This window comes from Scyliorhinus canicula, chromosome 2, assembly GCF_902713615.1.
Source record: "Scyliorhinus canicula chromosome 2, sScyCan1.1, whole genome shotgun sequence".
In the NCBI taxonomy this organism is placed as follows: Eukaryota; Metazoa; Chordata; class Chondrichthyes; order Carcharhiniformes; family Scyliorhinidae; genus Scyliorhinus; species Scyliorhinus canicula.
This window is the reverse complement of record NC_052147.1, coordinates 174,913,311-174,938,443: the sequence shown is the minus strand read 5'-3', so window position 1 is coordinate 174,938,443 and position 25,133 is coordinate 174,913,311. Positions and strand designations below refer to the sequence as shown.

General features: G+C 48.8%; 1 protein-coding gene across 16 annotated transcripts in view; it reads right to left on the bottom strand.

Moving 5' to 3' along the window:
* The window catches only part of ankrd44 (ankyrin repeat domain 44), a 312,538-nt gene that overhangs the window by 155,687 nt on the left and 131,718 nt on the right, over nt 1–25,133 (bottom strand). For all 16 annotated transcript variants that reach the window (XR_005459740.1, XM_038789102.1, XM_038789101.1 and 13 more), the window contains 3 exons: nt 22,456–22,656; nt 8,274–8,361; nt 6,742–6,884 (listed from right to left, as the gene is read on the bottom strand). Coding sequence is in view for 15 of the 16 variants with exons in the window: in XM_038789102.1 (XP_038645030.1) it covers nt 6,742–6,884; nt 8,274–8,361; nt 22,456–22,656 (432 nt within the window). In the remaining variant the exon portion in view is untranslated. The remainder of the gene's footprint in view (nt 1–6,741; nt 6,885–8,273; nt 8,362–22,455; nt 22,657–25,133) is intronic.

The following is a 25,133-nucleotide window of genomic DNA, read 5'->3' as shown; positions in this document are numbered from 1 at the left end:
CACGTTTCATCTCCAACCCTGCCACATTGCACCCCCACCACTCCTCCTCTCCTCACGGTCATCCCTCGCAGTTGTCTCCCCCACCTCACGTCCGTTCACCAGCATTACCTGCCAACGTAGCATCTCCTGCTCAAAGGATCTCCTATCTACCCACCCACCCTTCACCTCCTTCATTTGTGTAAACGGCTCCTCGTGGACCTCACCCTGCCATACCTAAATAAAGACACATCCAAAATCACAGGTCGCCTCCCCCAAAAAGTAAACACCGCCACAGGCTGCAGGAGGGGAAGGGGCAGTTGCCCCCTTACAAACTTATAACCCCCTTAACAAATAGTCATCCCAATGAAAACCCTCCACCTGAGAAGAAAAACCTCCTCCACCTGTATCCTCCAAACACCATTGTGCCAACTCCTCCATCCCCCAACAAAGTTCAGTTCTCCCCCAGTTTATGCTCTTTAATAAGTCGTTGGCCTCCTCTGAGGTTTCATACTAATATTCCCGGCTCCAGTTTCGCTGGGTACAGCACTTCAAACCTAATCTGTCAACGGTAGAGCACCGTCTTGGCTCTGTTGAACCTAGCATGCTTTTTTGCCAGTTCCGCTCCAATGTCCTGGTATATTCAGACCTTGTTCCCCTCCCATTCACAGTTCCACATCTCCCTGGCCCACCGCAGGATCTTTTCCTTCTCCACAAACTTGTGTAACCTTATGATCACAGTCCACAGTGGCTCTCACGCTCTTGGGTTCTGCCTTTGTGATCTGTGCGCTCTATCCATCACTGGGGCCTTGTCCAGCAACCCTTCCGCTACCAGTCCCGCCAGCATCCCCAAGATATATCTCGTGGCACTCGTGCCTTCGACTCCTTCAGGCAAGCCGACGATATACAGGTTCTGCCTTCTAGACTTGCTCTCCTGCTCTTCAACACGTAGCGACTTGCAAAGGTCCCCCAGGAGCCCCATCTCCACCTCCAAGACCACCGCCCGATCACTGTGGTCCGACATCACCCTCTCCATCTCTCGGATCTGTGACCCCGGTGCCTCCAAACGCTTCTCAAACCTTTCCATTTAGCCTTTCAGAGATGCAACTGTCCCTTTGATGGCCTTCGATAGGTCCTCCTGCATCTCCTTTCTTTGTTGGCGAAACTCCTCTCTACTAAAAGCCATCAACTGCTCCATCTGGGGTTTTCCAAACTGCGCAGACCCTTCTCCCTCCGCCACCTTTCCAATAGCAGCTGTGCCACAGGTCTCTTCCAGTTCCCTGGCCAGGTCTTTCACATTCTTCTGCCGGGTCTGGTAACCAGCAGACATGCCATTCCCGGGGTGGAACTTCTCCTCCACACCTTCAACTGCACTTTTCCGTCAAAATGTCTCCCGTTTTCGAGTGAAAAGAGCTCAGTTCTACGCCTTCGAGCAGGAGCTGCCCCGAGTCCAACCACTCACTCCATGGCTACCACCGGAAGTCAGGTGGCCCAGATACATAATTGCATATGTCAGGGCAGCACTGTACTGTGCCTCAGCCACCACCCGCAGAGTTCCTCAGGCCTTGGACATCTTGACCCATGGCTGATAATTTCAACCCCAAAGCCTCCACCGTGGACACCACCCATACGGTGTTGGTCTAGGTGGTACACAAGGTCAGAATTGCCTCCTGCCTCTGCAGGCGGTAGGACTCCTCCAACTGAACCTGCATGCACAGATGTTGCTCACAACTCATGTAGTCCCGGCTCGGTGTCTGCATCTCCAGCATCGATGGGACTGCAATTCCCAGAAGCCCGAGACCCGTCTGGACGGCTGCTAGTCCCTGGGGTCAGGCCGCACTCTGACTGTCCACCCTCTCAATGGTTCCTGCCTCCACCTGATGTACCGCTAAACATGTGTGGTGCACACCAGTTAGTGCCCCAAGAGTCTTTTCACTAAAGTGCCTTAATGAGGTGAGTGTCTCTGAGATGGTGCAGGGTGTTGGAGAGAGTTGTGATGGCAAGTCGGTGTCGTCTCCAGACTGGTACTCCAGGGTGTCACGGACTGGTGTTTGGGGGCTTATGTAGTTGTCCGGTGCTGCCTCGTCATTGGATGTGTCCTGGGGTTGTGGCTGGGGGTAGGCGACACCAGAAGGGCCCGCCTCGTCGCCAGGGTGGTGTGGGGTGGTGTGCGGGAGGTGGGGTGTGTGAGGAAATGGGGTGGTGTGGGGATGGTTTGGGGGTTGTGCCACACGTGCCATAGGCACACCGCAACTCAGCGAGGGTTTAGCGGTTCCCTGATGTGGACGTCTACTTCAATAACTGCCCTCTCCCCCAGCCCACCAACCAAGTCCAGTGCCTGCTGCACTGCAACGGTGAGGAGCAATATGTCCGGGCTCTGGCCCTGAGAAAGTAGTGCAACTTTTTCTGGCACTTCTGGCTGGTCTTGGCGTGGGACCCATGGTGTTCACGGCCTCTGGCATCTGCGCCCAGGTCCAGTGTTGGGCGCCGGGTGACAGCCTCCTTCTCACCCCAGGGAACAGAGTGCCCCGCCTCTCCGCCATGGCGTCCAGCAGGGTTTTGACCTCTGCATCGGCCAACTGGGTGCCACTCTTCGAGCTGCAATCTTGTTGGCTGGAATGAGCGTGTGTGGGGAGTGGAGTGCTTATATGCGGCTGCATCTCGTCAGCCTCTTGAATGCCAATCCTGACCCCTGCGAATCAGACACTGTTTTTCATTGGAATTGCTTTAATTCCATGTGGCACTGGTGCTAGCCGATTAACAGATCCTGAATTGTTCTTGGACCAGTGCTGCTTCCTTGGTCATAGAACACCATCAATTCAGTCCCAGCATCAGTACTTAATTCTCTGAAACAGAGAATCCAGTCCCAGGTTCCTTAAAAGGGGTTTATTTTCCTCTTTTTATTAACATGTGTTGAGTAACTTTCTGTCACAGACAAAAAAAAGATGAGTGCCCCAATGTTATTTCCACAGGATGAAACTAATGGCATAGTTCCAGCCAATTACTGCAACTCAACAGTTCAAACAGCTAAATTAGCACAGAATCTCATGGAGATTGATAAAGCTGAACCAAAATGGCCCAAAGATTTAATACGGTCAGTTTCGCAGACCAGAACATGAAGGCAGTGAGATATTTTGATAAATAGATGGTCCCCCAACACACTTCCCATCAGCAGCTAAACACTTGTTCTTGCTCAAATTAAAGAAGGATTTAAGTCCAAAACTTTAACTCTGTTAAGGCACGTAGAATGCGTTGGGTGCGCTTTCAGGGGGACTGGCAGTCTGGGGGTTTGGCGTTACCCAATTTTCTCCTGTATATTGGGTGGCCAATATGGAGAAGGTGTTGGGATGTGGATACCATATGGGGGAGGATGGAGACAAGTTTGTGTAAGGGGTTGAGCTTATGGGCTGTGGTGATGACACCACTCCTGTTCTCCCCAACAAAGTATATCTCCAACCCGGTGGTGATTTCTACTTTGAAGATACGGAGGCAGTTCAGGCAACATTACAAGCTGTCATGTCATTGTTGGCTCCTTTATGCGGTAATCATTTGTTTGCACCATTGGGTTTGGATGCGACTTTCAAGCCATGGAAAGGGAAGGGGCTAAACTACTTTCGGGACCTCTTTCTGGAGGGACCATTTTCCAGCTGTGGAGGAATTTTGGGCAAAATTTCAATTATCAGGGGCACACCTCATACTTTCAATTGCACACCACAGTTCGTGGATCTTGCCCTACGTTTCCCATAGCACTGCAACCCTCCCTGCTGGGGAAATCTTATTGTTGGCGAGTTTGGGAGGGGAGTGGATCTCAAATATTTATGGGCGGATCATTTCAATGGAATCTGCGCCACTGGATCAGGTGATGGCGAAATGGGAGGAGGAGATGGGGCCCATTCTAGATCAGGATGTGTGGAATGAGGCCCTTTGGAGGGTGAATTCTACCTCCTACTGCGCAGGGCTCAGCCTGATCCAGCTTAAGGTGGTATACAGGACTCACTTGACTAAAACTAGGATGAGCGGGATTTTTGCTGAAGTGGAGGACAGGTGTGAGCGGCGCTCTTGTGGGTCCGCTAATCACACCCACATGTTCTGATCATGTCCAAAGATGGTAAGCTTTAGGGTCTCCTTCTTTAGTACTATGTCAACGGTTCTTAATATTGATCTGGGGCCTTGTACGTGGTGGCCATTTTCGGGTATCAGACTTACTGGGACTGCAGGCCAGGATGAGGGCAGATGCTCTTGCCTTTGCCTCGCTGATAGCCCAGAGGCGAGTTCTGCTGGAATGGAGAGCTTCCCCTCCGCTGAGTGCCTCAGCCTGGTTGGGTGACCTTATGGAGCTCTTGGGCGCGATTCTTCGCAAATGCGGAGAATCGTAAAGGCTGCCGTGGGACAAGCCATGACCCACGGCAGCCTTCACGGCCACTTCCGGGGCCAATTCTCCCCCCCGGGCGGGGCTAGGAGCGCAGCCCCGTGCGTCACGGCGGCACGGCCTTGACGCCGCACGGCAGCGAGGTGTGTTTGCTGCCGTGGTGAAACGGGCGTGAAGGGCCGGCCGCTCGGCCCATCGGCCTCGGAGAATCGATTTGTAGCGTGGGTCGGGCGTTGGGGGGGGGGGGGGGGGAGAAATAGCGGGAGGGCGTGAAAAATATCGGGAGGCCCTCCCGCTATTCTCCCACCCGGCGTGGGGGGCGGAGTATCGCGCCCCTTATACCTTGAAAAGGTAAAGTACACTAGTAGGGTGTCAGTGGAGGGGTTCTACCTGAGGTGGTGGCCATTTACTTCAAAGAATTAATTCTATCAGCTGTTGGGGATAGTGTAAAGTTGTGGGACTAGGGTGGGTTTTAAGGGTGGTGGAATGTAGTTTTTTTTTTTGTGTTTTTTTTTGCCCGACAAATGTACCATGTACGAGCCATTTTCTGGGATGTTTAGAATTTGAGATCCTGTTTGTTTTCAATGAAAAATCTTCAATAAAATATCTTTTTTTAAAAGGATATTTTTGTTTCCATCCATCTGAACAGGCAGATGGAGCCCTCAGTTTAAAACCTCATGCAAAAGACAGCGCTTCCAACCATATGTGGAATTCTCCCAAACAGCCCGTTGTGCTTTTGGTGGCGGGTGGGTGCAGTGAATTTGGCAAGAGCCAAAACGTTGGAAACCCACCGGCATGAAATGACCGTACAATTCTCTCAATGGCGGGTTAATGGCAAGTCGTTTTTCTCACTGGCAGGTAGCACAAACACTATTTGCATTTCTTAAATGCTCATTAAAGCAGTCGCCTGCCGACATCTTGACAAGCCTTTCAAATCTCGCACCACACCAGCAAGAAATTACAGCGGCAATGATGCATTGTCCACCATTATGCCAGGGGAGACCGGTTCCTACCTCCATCTCCATGCCGAGCTGGTCATCATGGATAGCACTGTGCTGCTGGACCCATGGACTCTCCTGTGTCATGGAGTCGGTCAGTACTGCACCTGGGGTTGAGGAGTACAGAGGTCTCCTTACCCTTGGTTCCATACAACAGTGTTAATCTGGACAGGAATTTGCTTTGGAGCTCATGCAGCCACTGCAACAAAGGTCCAAAGTGCGAATAGGGGTGGAGTACGAGGTGAGGCTGGGGAATGAGGTGGGTGTCGCCTCACAAAGACAAATAGGGGAATGTGGAAGAAGGCCTGAGCAAGGGCTGTACAAGGAGGGCTGATCTAGGAGGATAGGTGAAGGGCGAGTGTTCACAATGGCATGCAAGGAGATGGATGAATGAAGAAAGGCAGAAGGATGACTGAGGGGAGTGAAACTTGACCCTGACAAAGCTGCATGAAAAGCTCACAAACAAGGAGGTCAAAGGGATACCACATTGTTTGCTGGAAAGGGATGCACGAAGACTAAAGATGTGGTGGGTAGAAGTCCAAGTGGGGCATGGGCACTTCGCAGGTGATGGACTCGGGGAAGGGTGGTTGAATCAAGGAACAGACTTCCTCTTGAGGCTGCAAGTCATTTTCCTCTGAGTTGCTGACATCCTGCATGGTCTGGTGAACATAGGTGGGCTAGACATAGTGATAGGAGTGTGCTGGACTGGTATTTAAATATGGCACCAGGACCTTCAAACCTGTTTGCAGAAGGCCGGCGGACAAATCAGCTGATGGCTCGTCAGGTGAGTAGAAGGCAACTAGCTCGTGTACAATTAATGCACTCCAAGTGCAGAATCTGGCGTGGTATCCTGCTATTCAGGACACTCACTGCCAGAGCCGTTTGCCACCGCATTTAGGGCGAGATTCTCTGGCCTCCCTGCGTGTAGTGTGTTTCTTGCCGGCAGGAGGTAGCCCACTATTGTCCGGCAGCAGGATCCTCTGGTCCCACCACTGTGAATGGGATTTCCCATTGAATCCACCCCACGCCACAAGGCAACCCACAACAGGGGTACGCCATCAGCAGGGCTGGAACGTCTCACCAGTGTGAACGCCGGAAGATCTCGCCTGATTATCATCTCAAAATGGGAGACTTCCGCCCAATGCAGCAATCCTTTGATACTGCACTAAAGTTTCAGACTAGATCATATGCTCAATAATCTTCTGACAAAATATTACCACTGAGCCAATCTAATGCGTTTTGCGAGTAAGACACACCAGAGCTCAAAATGTACCTTCCATTCTGTTTCTATCCACCAGCTAACTCCTTGCTTATTTAATTGTATAGTTTTTCATTGCACTTCTTCAGGAGGAAATAAATATACATACCTCAAACATTTTGCAAGAGAACAACACTTACCTCAACAGCAAGATTAATCAGTAGTTTCACCACATTAATCTGTCCATTAGATGCAGCTGCATGTAGTGAAGTGTAACCTCTCTTATCCTTGCAAGTAACTTCGGCTCCATGATTCAACAACAAAGAAACTACTTCAACATGACCTGCAGTAAAAATGTGATATTATGCATAGATTGAAGTTCGTCATCTTTTCATGTTGCTTTCTCATGGAGAATTGGCAATACACCAAACACTCAATACTTACTGAACCATAACTTCCGGGCTCCCAAGTGCCGGAATTGAGGGGGACCCCAAAAATGCACAGGCGAGGTTAGATGAAATAAAGCTCTTGTAACTTCTGTGCAACGATTTTAAATACTCAGACTGGTAACCACATGGGTCCCCCCTCCCCCCCAGCCTCCGCCCCATTGGGATTCGCTGCAAGACCCCATCTGCATGAGGCTATAACCCCCCCTCCACATGCGAGCTTGGCTCCCATTCCACTCCCACATCCACTGGGCTGGATCACCTCCCCCCTTCCCCCACGCACCGCCAGAAACCTTGATCTCCAACCCCCCTCCCCCGACCAGCATCCTGACCCCTGACCACCCCCCCCCCCCCCCCCCCCCCCCCCAACCCTACATCCAACACCCTCCCCCCTCCCGACTCCTCTCCCAATCCCTGGCCTCTGACCACCAGCTCCCAACTCCCCATTCCCCTTGACGACCTAAATCCCATCCACTTACCTTTTCCCTGGACTGTCACTGACACTGGGCCCTTTAAACATACCTGCTTTATGGCAGCTAGTGCCATAAAAAGGGGCCACCTTGAATCCAACAGTGCTTGAATATGCTGGGGACAGCTGAGAATCTTTTTTTTTTTTAAATCTTTTTATTGGCTTTTCTCGTATTTATAAACAGTTGTTACTTATATACATTACATTTTTCTTCCCCGTACTAATATGCTTTATTTTACAGAGAGGTTTGCTTTGTCCTTCATTTGACTAACTATTTCACAATGAGACTTAATGTCACTTCCCAAATTTCTTCACATGACATTAAATCGATTAAAATAATTACATAAATGTGGAGGTTATTCAAGTTCATCTTTTAAATATGGTATGCCTCCCCTGATAATGGAAGAAAATTCAGGAAATTTGCCACAGCCTTCCTGCATTTAATAATAATAATAATCTTTTATTGTCACAAGTATGAAGTTACTGTGAAAACCCCCTAGTCGCCACATTCCGGCACCTGTTCGGGTAAGCTGGTACGGGAATTGAACCCGCACTGCTGGCCTTGTTCTGCATTACAAACCAGCTGTCTAGCCCACTGACCTGAACCAGCTCTTACCAGGTTGCAATCAACCAAGAAACAGAATTCACAAAAGAATCCATGTCCAAGCAAAAGGACAAAATTAACGGGGAGGTGCCAAGTCTGATCAAAAGATTTCATCCTTCACTCACAAAAGGTACTTGCTGCATTAGTGATCATATGTAAATATTGTGTACTTAATATAATCATTCAGAGATATTTTGAATATAATGTACTTACCCATGTAAGCTGCCCAGTGCAAGGCCCTTCTGTCCTTCTTATCAAAAGCATTGATATTGGCCCCTTTTGCTAATAGAAGATTTACCATCTTTCAAAAGAAAGAAAGGGAGAAGACAAAGAAAAATACTCTAGTGAAAGATTAAAAAATCACGGATATAATGTGGATTTGAATTTCAGTTCAAACTTAATCTAATGAGAATAAAAGTTGTCTAAAGTCATGGTTGGTATAATGGATACAAATTTCCAATGTGCAAGCTGAAAAGAATTCCCTGGAAGTGTGAAAATATACAGAAAAGGTAGTAAATTAAAAAGCCACAGATGACATTGCATCATCTATTATGTGAGTCATAGCATTATTACCACAAGACGACAAAATTCCCCTTAAATGAGATACACAATAAAAAGTCAAAATATCAAAGGAAGAAAGCACATGCAAGTGGAATTTTATTAGTTGTATACATGTATATACATTTTTAATATTTTAGCACCAGCAGAACTTTAGACCCAAAAAATGTTTGCATCATTTTGGCATTGGCATGGCTTAATGATAATTGGCACCATGCTTACCATGGCAAAATCCACTGTGATATTCAGATATTGCTTAAAAGAGACTTTTTTTGTTGCAGCTTTTCGTCCTGCACTCATCAGGACAATTCCCAAGAATACAATGCAAGAGAAAACATCAAATTTATACTGAATGAGAAAAGAGGGTTGAATGATTGGCAATTAGACTCTAATTGGTAGAGGCTTTGATGCGGAGAATGCACCACCACCAATCAGCACTCTCTTCTCAGTGTAAATTTGATGATTTCCCTTACATTGTATTCTTGTAAATTGCATTGGATGAGTGCAAGATGCAAAACTTTGACAAAAATTTTTTTTTTCAGCAATATTCAGGTGTTACAGCTGTAATCATGAACACCCACTTGACAATAAAACAAGGTTAAGTCGCTCTTAATTTCATGAAGATAGAAGGGTGTCCACTAGACGGGGCAGGCAGTCAGTGCAGGGGTCCCTGTGGTTGTGCCCCTCTCTAATAAGTATGCCCTTTTGGATACTGATGAGGGGGATGACCCATCAGGTGACAGCAGCTGTAGTAGCCAGAGCGGTGGCACCATGGCTGGGCCTGCTGTACAGAGGAGGGGGAGCAAAGCATAATAGAGCAATACTAATTGGAGATTCGATAGTCAGGCGCACAAATAGGCACTTCTGTGGTCACAAAAGAATCTCCAAGATGGTGTGTTGCCTCCCTGGTGCCAGGGTCATATGTCTCTGAGCGGGTACAGGACACCCTGAAACGGGAGGTCAAATAAGCAGATGTCATCGTCTACATTGATACAAATGACATAGGCAGGAAGAGCAGCAAGGTCTTACAAAGACATTGCAGGGACTTAGGTAGTAAGCTGCAAAGCAAGACCTTGAGGGTAGTCATTTCAGGATTACTCACCGTGCTATATGCTAGAGAGGCTAGGAACAGAGATACTACAGTTGAACACGTGGCTAAAGAGATGGTATGGGGGAGGACTTCAGATATGTGGATAATTGGGATGTCTTCCAGGGATGGTGGGACCTATACAAGCAGGACAGGATGCACATGAACAGGAGTGGCACCAATATCCTGGTCAAGAGGTTTGCTAATATGGTTCGGGAGGGTTTAAAATGTGTGGCACAGTAACAGTGGTTAGTACTGTTGCTTCACGGCGCCAGGGTCCCAGGTTCGAGTCCCAGCTTGGGTTACCGTCTGTGCAGAGTCTGCACGTTCTCCCAGTGTCTGCGTGGGTTTACTCTGGTTGCTCCGGTTTCCTCCCACAAGTCCCGAAAGACGTGTTGTTAGGTGAATTGGACATTCTGAATTGGACATCCCTCAATGTACCTGAACAGGCACCGTAGTATGGCGACTGGGGGGGTTTCACAGTAACTTAATTGCAGTGTTAATGTAAGCCTACTTGTGACAATAATAAAGATTATTATTATAAACTAGAATGGAAGGGGGGGTGGAAACCGGAGCAGCAGGCCAGCAAGTGTTGAGTCTGGGGAAGAGCTTGAGATTAAGACAAATATAGCTAAGAGAGACAGCAGGCAGAGGGAAGTCACTGATCTCAGTGGTTCTGGAGATCTGGAGTATGTTTGCTTCAACGCAAGAAGTATAACAGGTAAGATAGATGAACTTAAGAGTTTGGATTAATGTAGGGAATTATGATATTGTTGCTATTACGCAGACATGGTTAAAGGAGAGATGGACTGGCATCTCAACCTTCCGGGACATCGTTGCTTTAGATGAGAGACAGGGGGTAGCAGAAAGGATGGGGAGTTGCATTACTGTTTATGGAACACATCACAGCTGTGATGAGGGAGGTTACCTTGGAGGGATCCTGCAGTGAGGCATTATGGGTAGAGGTCACGAATAGGAAGGGTGAATTAATGTAGGGGTTGTACTATAGGCTTCCCAACAGCCAGCGGGACACAGAGGAACAGATACATAGTCAGATTCTGGAGAGATGTGAAAATAGCAGGGTTGTGTGGTGTCTTGCATGGGTTTCACCCCCACAACCCAAAGATTTGTATGTTAGGTGAATTGGTCATATTAAATTGCCCCTAAAAAAAAAATTGGGTACTCTAAATTTATTTTTAGAAAATGAAAGAGGAAGCGTTGGATATCTGAAAATGCATTAAAGTAGACAAGTCCTCTGGGCCAGATGGGATATATCCCAGTTATTGTGGGGAGGCAAGAGAGGAAATAGTTGGGGCCTTAACAGATATCTTTGCATCATCTTTGACCACAAGATTCCAGACAACTGGAGAATAGCAAATGTTGTTCCTTTGTTTCAGAAGGGAAGCAGGGATAATCCAGGAAATTATAGGCCGGTGAGCCTGACATCAGTGGTGGGGAAACTGGCAGAAGATACTGAGGGGCAGGATTTATTCACATTTGGAAGCGAATGGACTTGTTAGTGGTAGGCAACATGGTTTTGTGCAGAAAAGGACATGTCTTACCAACTTGATCGTTTTTTGAGAAGATGACAAAACTAATTGAGGCTATGGATGTAGTCGACATGGCGTTTGACAAGGTCCCTCATGGCAGACTGGTACAAAAGGTAAAGTTGCGCGGGATTTGGGTGTGCTAGCTAGATGGATAAAGAACTGGCTTGGCAACAGGAGACAGAGGGTAACAGTGGAAGAGAGTTTTTACGGATATTTGTAAATAGTGGTGTTCCACAGGGATCGATGCTGGGACCACTGTTGTTTGTAATATATATTAATGATCTGGAAGAAGTGGAAGAAAATGTAGATGGTCTGATTAGCAAGTTTGCAGGTGACACCAAGATAGGTTTCCCGTGCACCACCTCGGAAATTACCCTAAAAACCTCCTTCCAGGACTCCTCTAACTTTGGACAGGACCAAAAGATATGAACGTGATTAGCGCCCCCCCCCCCTCCTCCTCCCCCTCCTCCTCCCCCCCCCCCCCCCCCCCCCCAACCACCACCAGGGTAAATTGTGGCTTAGCCAGCGAAGCGCACATTCCGCAAAAAAAATCCACCTAACCCGCACATCTTTCAACTGTGGGAGGAAACCGGAGCACCTGGAGGAAACCCACGCAGACGGGGTCTCGGGGAGAACGTGCAGACAGTGACCCAGCGGGGAATCGAACCTGGAACCCTGGCGCTGTGAAGCCACAGTGCTATCCACTTGTGCTACCCGATAGTGCTATAGGATAGCACAAATAACAAGACTGTATATGTATATCATGTTTTCAACATTTTTCATTTTATCATGGGATGCGGGAATATTGTCAAGGCCAGCATTTGTTGCACATCCCTTAACACCCTTGAAATGAGTGGCTTGTTAGGCCCATTCAGGGGGAAGTTAAAAGTCAATCACATGACTGTGGATCTGGAATAACATATCGGCCAGACAGCAGATTTCCTTCCATGAAGGACATTAGTAAATCAGATGGGTTTTTACGACAATAGATGATGGTTCATAGTCACCACTGCTTCAGATTTTATTAATTGTATTTAAATTCCACCAACTACCATGGTGGTATTTAAACCCTTGCCCCCACAGCATTAGCTTGGGCCTCTAGATGACCAAGGGAAGAGGCGGCATTGTGGTATTCTCATTGAACTGGTGATCCAGAGACCCAGAGTAATACTCTGGGGACCTAGATTCAAATTCCCCCATGGAAGATAGTGGAAATTGAATTGAATAAATGTTTTATGGATGATGACCATAAAACCATTGTCAATTGTCGTAGAAAATCCAGCTGGTTCAATAATGTCCTTTATCACTCTTAAACGCTCTCTGAAATGACCTAGCAAGCCACTCAGTTGTATAAAAGTGCTACAAAGCCAATAAAAGGCAAAGAAACCATCCGCCATCGACCTGGCACTGGATACCACAATGGCAAACACAGCACCTTGGACCTCCAAAGTCCTCTTTGCTAACATCTGGGGGGCTTGTGCCAAAATTGGGAGAGCTGTCTCACAGACTAGTCAAGCAAGAGCCTGACATAGTCATACTGACAGAATCACACCTTACAGATAACTTCCCTGACACGACTATTAGCGTCCCAGGAAATGGCCCAGCAGAGGTGGCTGCACAGTAGTATACAGTCGGGAGGGAGTTGCCCTGAGTCTCCTCAACATCGACTCTGAACCCTATGAAGTCAAACATGGGAATTGAAACCTTCTGCTGATTACCATGTACAATCCACCCTCAGCTGATGAATCTGTACTCGTCCATGTTGAACACCACTTGGAGAAAACACTGAGGGTGGCAAGGGTACAGAATGCACTCTGGGTAGAGGACTTTAATGTCTATCACCAAGAGCGTCTCGGTAGCACCACTATTGACCGAGCCCGAAAGGACATAACTGCTAAACTGTGTCTGCGACAGGTGGTGAGGGACCAACAAGAGGGAAGAACATACTAGACCTCATCCTCACCAACCTGCCTCCCACAGATGCATCTGTCCATGACAGTATTGGTGGGAGTGACCACCGCACAGTTCTTGTGGAGACAAAGTCCTGTCTTCAGATTGAAGATACCGTCCATTATGTTGTGTGGCACTACTGTCATGCCAATTGGGATAGATTCAGAACAGATCCAGCAATTCAAGACTGGGCATCCATGAGGTGCTTTGGCCTATCAGTAGGCAACAGCCACAATCTGTAACCTCACGGTCCAGCATATCCCCCATTCTACCGTTACCACCAAGTCAGGAGATCAACCATGGTTCAATGAAGAGAGCAGAAGGCCATGCCAGGAACAGAAACATGCATACCGATGAGTAAGGTGTGAACCTGGTTAAGCTACAACACAGGACTACTTGCATGCCTAACAACATAAGCAACAAGTGATGAACAGATCAGGTCAGATGTGGGGATGTTCGCTGATGATTGCACAACGTTCAGCACCGTTCAGGACTCCTTAGACACTGACACAGTCCACATGCAAATGCAGCAAGACCTGGTCAATATCTAGGCTTGGGCTGACAAGTGGAAAGTAACATTCGTGCCACACAAGTGCCAGGTAATGTGAATTTCCAACAAGAGAGAACAAAACCATCACCCCTTGACATTCAGTGGCATTACCATCACTGAATCCCCCACTATTAACATCCTGGGGGTTACCATTGACCACAAACTGAACAGGACTGGCCATATAAATACGGTGGCTACAAGAGCAGGTCAGATGCTAGGAATACTGAGACGAGGAACTCACTTTCTAACTCCCCAAAGCCTGGATGAGTGTAGCTCCAAAAAGAAGCTTGACATGATCTAGGACAAAGCAGGCAGCTTGATTGGCACGCCTGCCACAAGCATTCACTCCCTTCACCATCGCGCACAGTAGCAGCAGTGTGTACCATCCACAAGATGCACTGCAGGAACTCACTAAGCTTCTTAGGCAGCACCTTCCAACTCCACAACCACCAACATTTAAAAGGACCAGAGCAGCATATACATGGGAACCCCACCACCTGGAAGTTCCCCTCCAAGTCACTCACCATCCTAACATGGATATATATCGCTGTTCCTTCACTGTCACCATGTCAAAATCCTAGAACTCCCTCCCTAATAGCACAATGGGTGTAACGGCACCACAGTGGTTCAAAAAGGCAGCTCACCGCAACATCTCAAGGGCAATTAAGGACAGGTAAATTGTGGCTTAGCCAGTGAAGCGCACATCCCGCAAAAAATTTATTTTAAAAAAGTTCAGTGACATTACCAGTATAGCATGGTCTCCAACTTGGAATCTCTAAATAAGATATTTTTATCAATTTATTACAAATAAATCTCTCATACTCCATGATCACAATGAAAATTATAACTACCTCAAGTAGGTAATTTATTGAGAATAATTCTCACATCTGCAGTCTCTTGAAAGATTACTTGCAAGCAATTAGCACTTTCCAACATTCTTCGATTTTGTTTTGCCAATTTCAAGTTTCTTTCCCCTAATATTTCTGTTTAAAGCGAATGCTGACAAACATATATCAGGGTACTGACTTCCAACGGTCCAAAATGCAAGAAATTAATTCTGCAGCACCATGCTAACTAATCACACAATAAATGGTTTAATACACATATACTTCATACTTCAGTGATTTTTTCCAAATTAATGCACCTCCTCACATGATGATCCGTACTTAATGCTTTGTCCAATGGACATTGAAACTCTGTACACAAATATTGAAACAGACAAGGGGTATGCTAACTTGACCCTATTTACTTGGAAGAGTTTTTGTCTCATCCCACTGAAGACAGTCACACCCAAATCTAGAATATTAGTTTTGCATTTCTACCTTTCTTTTTTTTAAAATTTAGAGTACCAAGTTAATTTTTTCCAATTAAGGGGCAATTTAGCTTGGCCAATCCACCTAGCCTGCACATCTTTGTGATGTGGGGGCGAGACCCACGCAAACACAGGGAGAATGTGCAACTTCCACACGGACAGTGACCCAGAGCCGGGATCGAACTTGGGACCTTGGTGTCGTGAGGCAGCAGTGCTAATCACTGAGCCACCGTGCTGCCCACGCATTTCTACCTTTCGAACACTACACTGAACTCAATCATATTATGGTTGTTAATATTTGTCAGCCTTTGTGAGTTCCTGCAGAGCATCTTGTTTATGCACCATCAGACTGCGAACTAAATCTGCCTATTGCTCATCACTAATTTTTTTTTTTTTTTTTTTTTTTTTTTTTTTTAATTTTTTTATTGGAATTTTTTGCAGAAAATATAACAAAAAGTATAGCAAAAAGCAGTAATATGCAACTAACAGCCCCATAACACCCACAATTCCCCCCATACCGTAACATCACATGTATCACATTCCCCCACCCCCCCCCCCCTCCAAACAAGAGAACTTAACCATAAATTAAAATTAGATAAATCAAATTTAAATAAAATAAGCTAACATAATCAACGCCCCCCCCCCCCCCCCCCCCCCCAACCCCCCCGGGTTGCTGCTGCTACTGTCCCAGTACCCTATCGTTGAGCCAGAAAGTCGAGGAAAGGTTGCCACCGTTTAAAGAACCCTTGCACCGATCCTCTCAGGGCGAATTTAACCTTCTCAAGCTTAATAAAGCCCGCCATGTCATTGATCCAGGTCTCCACGCTTGGGGGCCTCGCGTCCTTCCACTGTAGCAAAATCCTTCGCCGGGCTACTAGGGACGCAAAGGCCAGCACACCGGCCTCTTTCGCCTCCTGCACTCCCGGCTCTACCCCAACCCCAAAGATCGCGAGTCCCCATCCTGGCTTGACCCTGGATCCCACCACCCTTGACACCGTCCTCGCCACCCCCTTCCAGAACTCCTCCAATGCCGGGCATGCCCAGAACATATGGGCATGGTTCGCTGGACTCCCCGAGCACCTGGCACACCTATCTTCACCCCCAAAGAACCTATTCATCCTCGTCCCAGTCATGTGGGCCCTATGCAGCACCTTGAATTGGATGAGGCTAAGCCGCGCACACGAGGAGGAAGAATTTACCCTCTCCAGGGCATCAGCCCATGTACCGTCTTCGATCTGTTCCCCCAGTTCCCCCTCCCACTTCGTTTTCAGCTCCTCTACTGACGCCTCTTCCTTCTCCTGCATAAGCTTGTAGATATCGGATATCTTCCCCTCCCCGACCCAGACCCCCGAGAGCACCCTGTCACTCACCCCCTTCGCGGGGAGCGCAGGGAATCCCTCCACCTGCCGTCTAGCAAATGCCTTTACCTGCAGATATCTAAACATGTTTCCCGGCGGGAGCCCAAATTTCTCTTCCAACTCCCCCAGGCTCGCAAACCTTCCGTCGATAAACAGGTCCTTCAGCTGTCTAATGCCCGCTCTATACCATCCCCGAAATCCCCCATCCATGTTCCCCGGGACGAACCTATGGTTCCCCCTTAACGGAGCCTCCATCGAGCCCCCCACTTCTCCCCTATGTCGCCTCCACTGCCCCCAAATCTTGAGGGTAGCCGCCACCACCGGACTCGTGGTATACCTCGTGGGAGGGAGCGGCCACGGCGCCGTTACCAGGGCCCCCAGGCTTGTATCCCCACAGGACGCTCTCTCCATCCGTTTCCATGCTGCCCCCTCCCCCTCCATCACCCACTTACGCACCATCGACACGTTGGCCGCCCAGTAATACCCCGAGAGGTTGGGCAACGCCAGCCCCCCCCCATCCCTACTCCGCTCCAAGAAGACCCTCTTCACCCTTGGGGTGCCATGCGCCCAAACAAATCCCATGATGCTGCTGGTCACTCTTTTAAAAAAGGCCCTAGGGATAAAGATGGGCAAGCACTGGAAGAGGAACAAGAACCTCGGGAGAACCGTCATTTTGACGGATTGCACTCTGCCCGCCAGCGATAGCGGCACCATGTCCCACCTTTTAAATTCCTCCTCCATCTGTTCCACTAGTCTGGTGAAGTTAAGCTTATGAAGAGCCCCCCAACTCCTGGCCACCTGCACCCCCAGGTACCTGAAACTCTTCACTGCCCTCCTGAAGGGGAGCCTCCCAATTCCCTCCTCCTGATCTCCCGGGTGCACTACAAATACCTCGCTCTTTCCTAAGTTCAGCTTATAGCCCGAGAAGCCCCCAAATTCCGCTAACAGTTCCATCACCCCCGGCATTCCCCCCTCTGGGTCCGCCACATATAACAGCAGGTCGTCTGCATACAGCGATACCCGGTGCTCCTCCCCCCCCCGCACCAGACCCCTCCACTTCCCTGACTCCCTCAACGCCATGGCCAGCGGTTCAATCGCCAGTGCAAAGAGCAGGGGGGACAGGGGACACCCCTGCCTGGTCCCACGATAAAGCCTAAAATACTCCGATCTCCTTCCATTTGTGACTACACTCGCCATCGGCGCCGCGTAAAGCAGCCTCACCCATTTGATGAATCCCTCCCCAAATCCAAACCTCTCCAGCACCTCCCATAGGTACCCCCATTCAACTCTATCAAACGCCTTCTCTGCATCCAGCGCCACCACTATCTCCGCCTCCCCCTCCACTGCCGGCATCATGATAACATTGAGCAGTCTCCGCACATTCGTGTTGAGCTGCCGCCCCTTGACAAATCCTGTCTGATCCTCGTGTATCACCCCTGGCACACAGTCCTCTATCCTGGTGGCCAGGATCTTCGCCAGCAACTTAGCGTCTACGTTAAGGAGTGAAATAGGCCTATATGATCCGCACTGCAAGGGGTCCTTATCCCGTTTTAGGATCAAAGAGATCAGTGCCCGCGACATCGTCGGGGGCAAAGCCCCCCCCTCCCACGCCTCATTGAAAGTTCGCACCAGCAGGGGACCCACCAGGTCCGCATATTTTTTGTAAAATTCTGCCGGGAACCCGTCCGGCCCCGGGGCCTTACCTGACTGCATTTGCCCGATCCCCCTGACTAGCTCCTCCAACTCTATCGGCGCCCCCAGCCCCTCAACCAGCCTCTCTTGAACCCTTGGGAAACATAGCCTGTTCATGAAGCTCTCCATCCCCTCTCTCCCCCTCGGAGGTTCCGACCGGTACAATCCCTCGTAAAAGTCCCTAAAGACCCCGTTTACTTCTGTCCCCTTCTGCACTACATTTCCACCCCCATCCTTCACTCCCCCAATTTCCCTAGCCGCATCTCGCCTACGGAGCTGATGCGCCAACATCCTGCTCGCCTTCTCTCCATACTCATATACCGCACCCTGCGCCCTCCTCCACTGTGTCTCCGCCTTTCTGGTGGTCAGCAAGTCAAAATTGGCCTGCAACCTGCGCCTTTCTCCCAGCAACCCTTCCTCCGGTGCCTCCGCATATCTCCTGTCCACCTCCAGAAGCTCTCCCACCAGTCTCTCCCTCTCCTTCCTCTCCTTCCTTTCCCTGTGGGCCCGGATGGAGATCAGCTCCCCCCGGATCACTGCTTTCAGAGCCTCCCAGACCATCCCCACCTGGACCTCCCCCGTATCATTGGTAACCAGATACCCCTCAATGCTTCTCCGAACCCTCTTACACACCTCCTCCTCCGCCAGCATCCCCACATCCAGGCGCCAGAGCGGGCGCTGGTCCCGCGCCTCCCCCATCTCCAGATCAATCCAGTGCGGGGCATGGTCCGAAATCGCTATGGCCGAATACTCGGCATCCTGCACCCTCGGGATCAACCCCCTGCTCAGGACAAAAAAGTCTATCCGGGAATAAACCCTATGGACGTGAGAGAAAAAGGAATACTCCCGCGCTCTCGGTCTCCCAAACCTCCAGGGATCCACCCCTCCCATCTGGTCCATGTATCCCCTCAGCACTTTGGCCGCCGCCGGTCTCCTACCCGTCCTTGAACTGGACCGGTCCAGTGTGGGATCCAGCACTGTGTTAAAATCTCCCCCCATGATCAGGCCCCCTGCCTCCAGGTCCGGGACGCGGCCCAACAAGCGCCTCATGAAGCCAGCATCATCCCAATTCGGGGCATATACGTTCACCAGCACCACCTTCTCTCCCTGCAGCCTACCCCTCACCATGATATATCTGCCCTCCTTGTCCGACACCACCTCAGCCGCCTCAAACGCCACCCTCTTCCCCACTAGAATCGCCACCCCCCGGTTCTTTGCGTCCAATCCTGAATGATAAACCTGCCCCACCCACCCCTTCCTCAGACGGACCTGGTCCGCCACCTTCAGGTGGGTCTCCTGGAGCATAGCCACGTCCGCCTTCAACCCCCTTAGATGGGAGACCACCCTGGTTCTCTTAACCGGCCCGTTCAGCCCCCTCACGTTCCAGGTAATCAGCCGGATCAGAGGGCAACCCGCCCCCCTCCCCTGCCGACTAGCCATAGCTTGGCAGATGTTCGCCCCAGGCCAGCATACCCCGCTCGACCCGTTCCCCATGGCGATAGCGCCTCTCCTCTTCCCCCCCGGCCCTCATCGGCTCCTTCCTAGTCGTTCCAGCAGCAACCCGGTATCCCCCCCCACCCCCCTCCCCCCCCCCAGGCTAGGACCCCTCCTAGCCGCGACGCACCCTCCATGGTACTTCCGTGAGTCAGCTGACTTCTGCTGACCCCGGCAGCTCCCGCCAAAACCTATCCCCTCCCGGCTTGGGGTCATCCCCCTCTTGCCACACCTCCTTGGCATTATTGCAGCGCGGGAAAAAAGACCCGTAGAGGCCCTTCCCCCATCGCAAGCTCCACCCCCCTGCCCCGCAGCGCGGGAAACCAGAGGAAAGCCCGCGCTTTCACAATGCCACACCCCATCCTTCTGACGCAGTTCCCCAAAATCCAGTTTCCCCTCAATCCCCAGCCCCGTACAGAAGAGAACATATAGAACACAAACCCCCAACACTCCCCACCTACCCCACAACCATACCCAACAGACAAACCCACCCGTAAACAGAGCAAAAAGAAAACCAGCATACATAACACACATTTCGAAGTTGAAAAAGTTGAAACAGTTGGAACAAAACAGCCACAGCGGAAACAACGCCGGCCAAAGTATGTTCCCAGGCCCTAGTTCAAGTCCAGCTTCTCCGCCTGTACAAAGGCCCACGCCTCCTCCGGGAACTCGAAGTAATGGTGCCGGTCCTTGTATGTCACCCACAGGCGCGCAGGCTGCAGCATTCCAAACCTGACCTGCTTAGCATGAAGCACCGCCTTCGTCCGGTTGAACCTGGCCCGCCGCTTAGCCACTTCCGCACTCCAGTCCTGGTAGATCCTCACTACCGAATTCTCCCATTTACTGCTCCTCTCTTTCTTGGCCCAGCGCAGCACACACTCCCGGTCACTGAATCGGTGGAACCGCACCAGCACCGCCCTCGGGGGCTCATCTGCCTTGGGCCTCCTGGCCATCACTCTGTGCGCTCCCTCGAGCTCCAGGGGCAAATGGAAGGACCCTGCTCCCATCAACGAGCTCAACAACGTGGTCACATACGCCGGGAGATCCGACCCCTCCAGCCCCTCCGCCAGGCCCAGGATCCTCAGATTCTTTCGCCTCGTGCGAACGTCCAGCTCCTCCAAGCGGTCCTGCCACTTTTTATGAAGTGCCTCGTGCAACTCCACTTTCCCAACGAGGACCACGGCCTCCTCCTCTCTTTCAACGGCCTGCCGCTGCAACTCCCGAATAGACTCCTCCTGTGCCGCCTGGGTCCCAAGCAGCTTGGTCGCAGTTGCATTCATGGAGTCCAGCAGCTCAGCCTTCAGCTCAGCAAAACAACGTAGGAGCGAGGCCTGTTGCTCCTGCGCCCACTTCCACCAGTCCTCGGGTGTTGCGCCGGCCGCCATTTTGTTTTTCTTCCCACGTTTTTTTTGGGGCGTTTCTGCAGCCTTTTTCACCATATAGTGTGGGGCAAGTTCTTCCAGGCACCTTCCCCCACCGGGATATGTAGCAACAGCACTGTTTGGGGCCCTCAAAACGGCCCAAAAGCCCTTAAATAGCGGGAGCGCCGGCCGCCATTTTGTTTTTTTTCACCCGTTTTTTGGGGGGCGTTACTGCAGCCTTTTTCACCAGATAATGTGGGGCAAGTTCTTCCAGGCACCTTCCCCCACTAGGATGTGTAGAAACAGCGCCGTTTGGGGCCCTCAAAACGGCCCAAAAGTCCCTAAATAGCAGGAGTGCCGGCCGCCATTTTGTTTTTCTTCCCCCGTTTTTTTGGGGGAGTTACTGCAGCCTTTTTCTTCTTCCCACTCCAGGTGAGCACCATATAGTGTGGGGCAAGTTCTTCCAGGCACCTTCCCCCACCGGGATGCGTAGAAACAGCTCCGTTTGGGGCCCTCGAAACGGCCCAAAAGTCCCTAAATAGCAGGAGCTGCCGAATGTGTGGCTTAGCTCCGCATAGCCGCAACTGGAAGTCCCCGCTCATCACTAATTTAAATGCCCCCTTGAAGAGTAACGTGACTCCAGTTTCTTCATCTATTTCTTACAACATGCAACGGTGGAAACCATTCTTGAGATTTGTCTACCTTAAAGTCCCACTATTTTCCCTGTTGCCATCTTTCTACTTACATTGAATCAACTAATGAGCTCCCTTTACCTTGGTTTTAGATTTGTTTGTATCACTGATGTTTGCTTTCCCTACCTCCACTATGAATAATGGTTATTCATTACAAATTTACCGGGAACGAGTCTGCCATTTCAATTTATCCATTATAGTCTTGCCTGTAATTGCTTTTCCTACTCTTTTCTTCATATTTGTATGACTTCGGCAGCACGGTGACGCAGTGGGTTAGCCCTGCAGCCTCACAGCGCCGAGGTCCCAGGTTCGATCCTGGCTCTGGGTCACTGTTCATGTGGAGTTTGCACATTCTCCCAGTGTTTGCATGGGTGTCGCCCCCACAACCCAAAGATGTGCAGGCTAGGTGGATTAAATTGGCCATGTTAAATTGCCCCTTAATTGGAAAAAATGAATTGGGGACATTAAATTTATTTATTTTTGAAATTCGTAAAACTTCTGCTCTAAGCTTGACCCTTGTAAGTTTCTTTCATAGTCCCTTCTTTTAATCCCATTATCATCACAGCTCTTCCAATTCACCAGATTTTTTTACCTTGGAACAGCATCAACCTGTCCACCCTACATTCTTAGTTCATTACATAGATCTTCAAGCGTTGAAATACAGGCATCACCAAATAGAACAGGCTTGAACATCTTTACTGTTGATTATAGCATGAGCATATACTTGCAAGAGCAAATCCCTGTTTCTACTTTGTTACAAACCATGCAATTACAGCAATATTTTGACGTACCTCTATATGTCCGTTGAGTGCAGCATGGTGCAAGGCTGTCCTGCCTCCTCTATCAGAAACATTGACGCTGCTAAGCAACGGAATGATTGCTTCTGCACACTTCATTGCCTTGTTTGCAGCAGCTACATGCAATGGAGTCTGCCAATTCTTGTCACGAGCATTGACATCTGCAGAGTGCTTGATCAAAATGTGAACTGCTTCCTGAAAGAATCAGCATTTCTTTAGATACAATAATTAAAACATAAGACACTGTATTATTTAAACAAATCTAACTTTATGTTTATTGCAAGAGCAACAACTGATGATGATGGAAATCTAAAATAAAACAGAAAATACTGGAAATATTCATTAGGTCACAGCTGGCGGCATCTGTGGAGAGAGAAACAGGGTTCATATTTCAGTGATATCCTTGACTCTTCATCAGAACTGGGAGTGTTTAGAGATGTTAACAGTCCTTTGATTCATAACAACCTATATCTTCAAATGGCACCTTTAATATAATAAAACATCTCTAGGCACTTCACAGAAGCATTGCAAAATATATAATACCTTAAGACAGATAACTAAAAGCTTGGTTGAAGAGGTAGGTAGATTTGAGGAGTATCTTCAAAGAGGGAAGATGGAGAGATGTAGGGAGGGTATTCCAGGCCTTTGGGTTTAAGCAACTGAACGTGTGGCCACCAATGTTGATGTGATTAAAATGAGGAATGCTCAAGAGGCCAGGAATAGAGGAGTGTGGATACCTGGGAGAGTTGTGGATCTGGAGGAAATGAGAGAGATTGGGAGAATTGGGACCATGAAGTGGTGGGATTTTTAAAAATGAGTATTTTAAAATCAAGGTGGCACTCTACAGCCGTCTAGTGAAACAATTTCATAACTTGCACTATTCTTTGGGGTGGCAGCTTTTTGTGCTGATTCTGCTTTTCCCGTTTTCACCTCCTCTAGACACTACTTTTGATTCTTTACTTATACCATCACCATACCTTTTGCCTTGCACCATCATCCCTTTTGCCATTTAATCTTTCCTACCTTCTACCCTATCAGACCTTCCCCATTTGTTCTGTCTCCCCATCCCTTTCACTTGCCCTGCCTTGATGTAAACCTTAAAGACTGATCCATTGCTGCCAAGCACTCCCAATTCTGATGAAGGGCCACTGACCTGAAGCATTGTTTATGTTTCTCTTCCCACAGATGCTGCCAGACATGCCAAGTATTTCTAGAATTTTCTGTTCAATTTCACTTTTATTTTTCTGTTCAATGTTCAGTTGTAAGAAATCAGTAGCTGTGCACATTTACTTCATTTTTAAACCTCTATGCCCATATTCAAAACTAAAAAGTATGGGAACAGTTTACTATCCAGTTTACTGTACATATGCTGGCTCCATGAGATTAGCTGTAAGATCCAGGCAAGCGGCCAGGAGGAAGTGATGTTGGACATGCAACAAAAAGGTTCAATACACAATGCAAATTACACTCACCACCCCTTGTGGGAAAGAGAGATTTCTATTTCATCAGGCACTGACACCAGCATTGGGAAATGAAGGAACTCTACCATTGCGATACAGGTACAGAAAGTACTAGTTAGAGCACACCTGAAGTACGGTGACCAGTTCTGGGCATCATCCCTTGCGGAGAATATACTGAGCTTGGAGAGGACATAACGTAGATTTACCAGAATGATAACTGAACTAGAGACTAAATTACAAGGGGAAATTGCACAAACTAAGGATACATTGCCTGCAATTTAAAAGGTTACGGGATGTTTTGATGAAAGTTTGAGGGGAACAGATAGGGGAGATAGAGAGAAATCCCTCTGGTTGGGGTGTTTAAGACAAGAGGGTGGAGTCTTAAAGTTAGAACCAAACCTTTCAAGAATGAAATTAGGAAACACACAAAGGTGGTAGAAGTTTAGAACTTTTCCGCAAAATGCAATTAATGTGAGGTCAACTGTTAATTTTAAATTGGAGATTGATAGATTTTTGTTAAGCAACGGTATTAAGGCATATGGGGCAAAGATAATATGCGGAGTTAGGTCACAGATTAGTCCTAATAATTTGTATGGCAGAAAACATTGAAGGGATTAAATCACTTTCGCCTGTTCCGAGGTTACTCGGAAATGCATTGCACCGATTATCCCTCACCAAACACTACCAATAGGAAGCCAGTATATGATTAAAAACTCATTTAGGAACAAACAATTTTAAAAAGTCAATTTAAATCAGTTCCTAAAGTTGCCATTGGTGATGCATACACAATCCAGAAAATGATTTAAATAAAATGTAAATTCAATTTCAAATTTCAGCAGTTCGTAATGCTTATACCAAGGATATTTGATAAAGTAACTGCTGTGCTGAGGATATTTCACCCTAATCATAGAACCATAGAAACCCTACAGAGAGGTAGGCCATTCAATCCATTGAGTCTGCACTGACCCTCCAAAAGAACACCCACCTGGGCCCACTCCCCCGCAAAGCTGTAATTCCGCTTAACCTTTGGACCTAACCTAACCTGTCCATGGCCAATGTACCTAACCTGCACATCTTTGGGCTGTGGGAGGAAACCAGGGCACCCGGAGAAAACCCATGCAGACACAGAGAAAATGTGCAAACTCCACACAGACTGTTATCCAAGGTCAGAATCCAACCCAGGTCCCTGGCGCTGTGAGGCAGCAGGGCTAA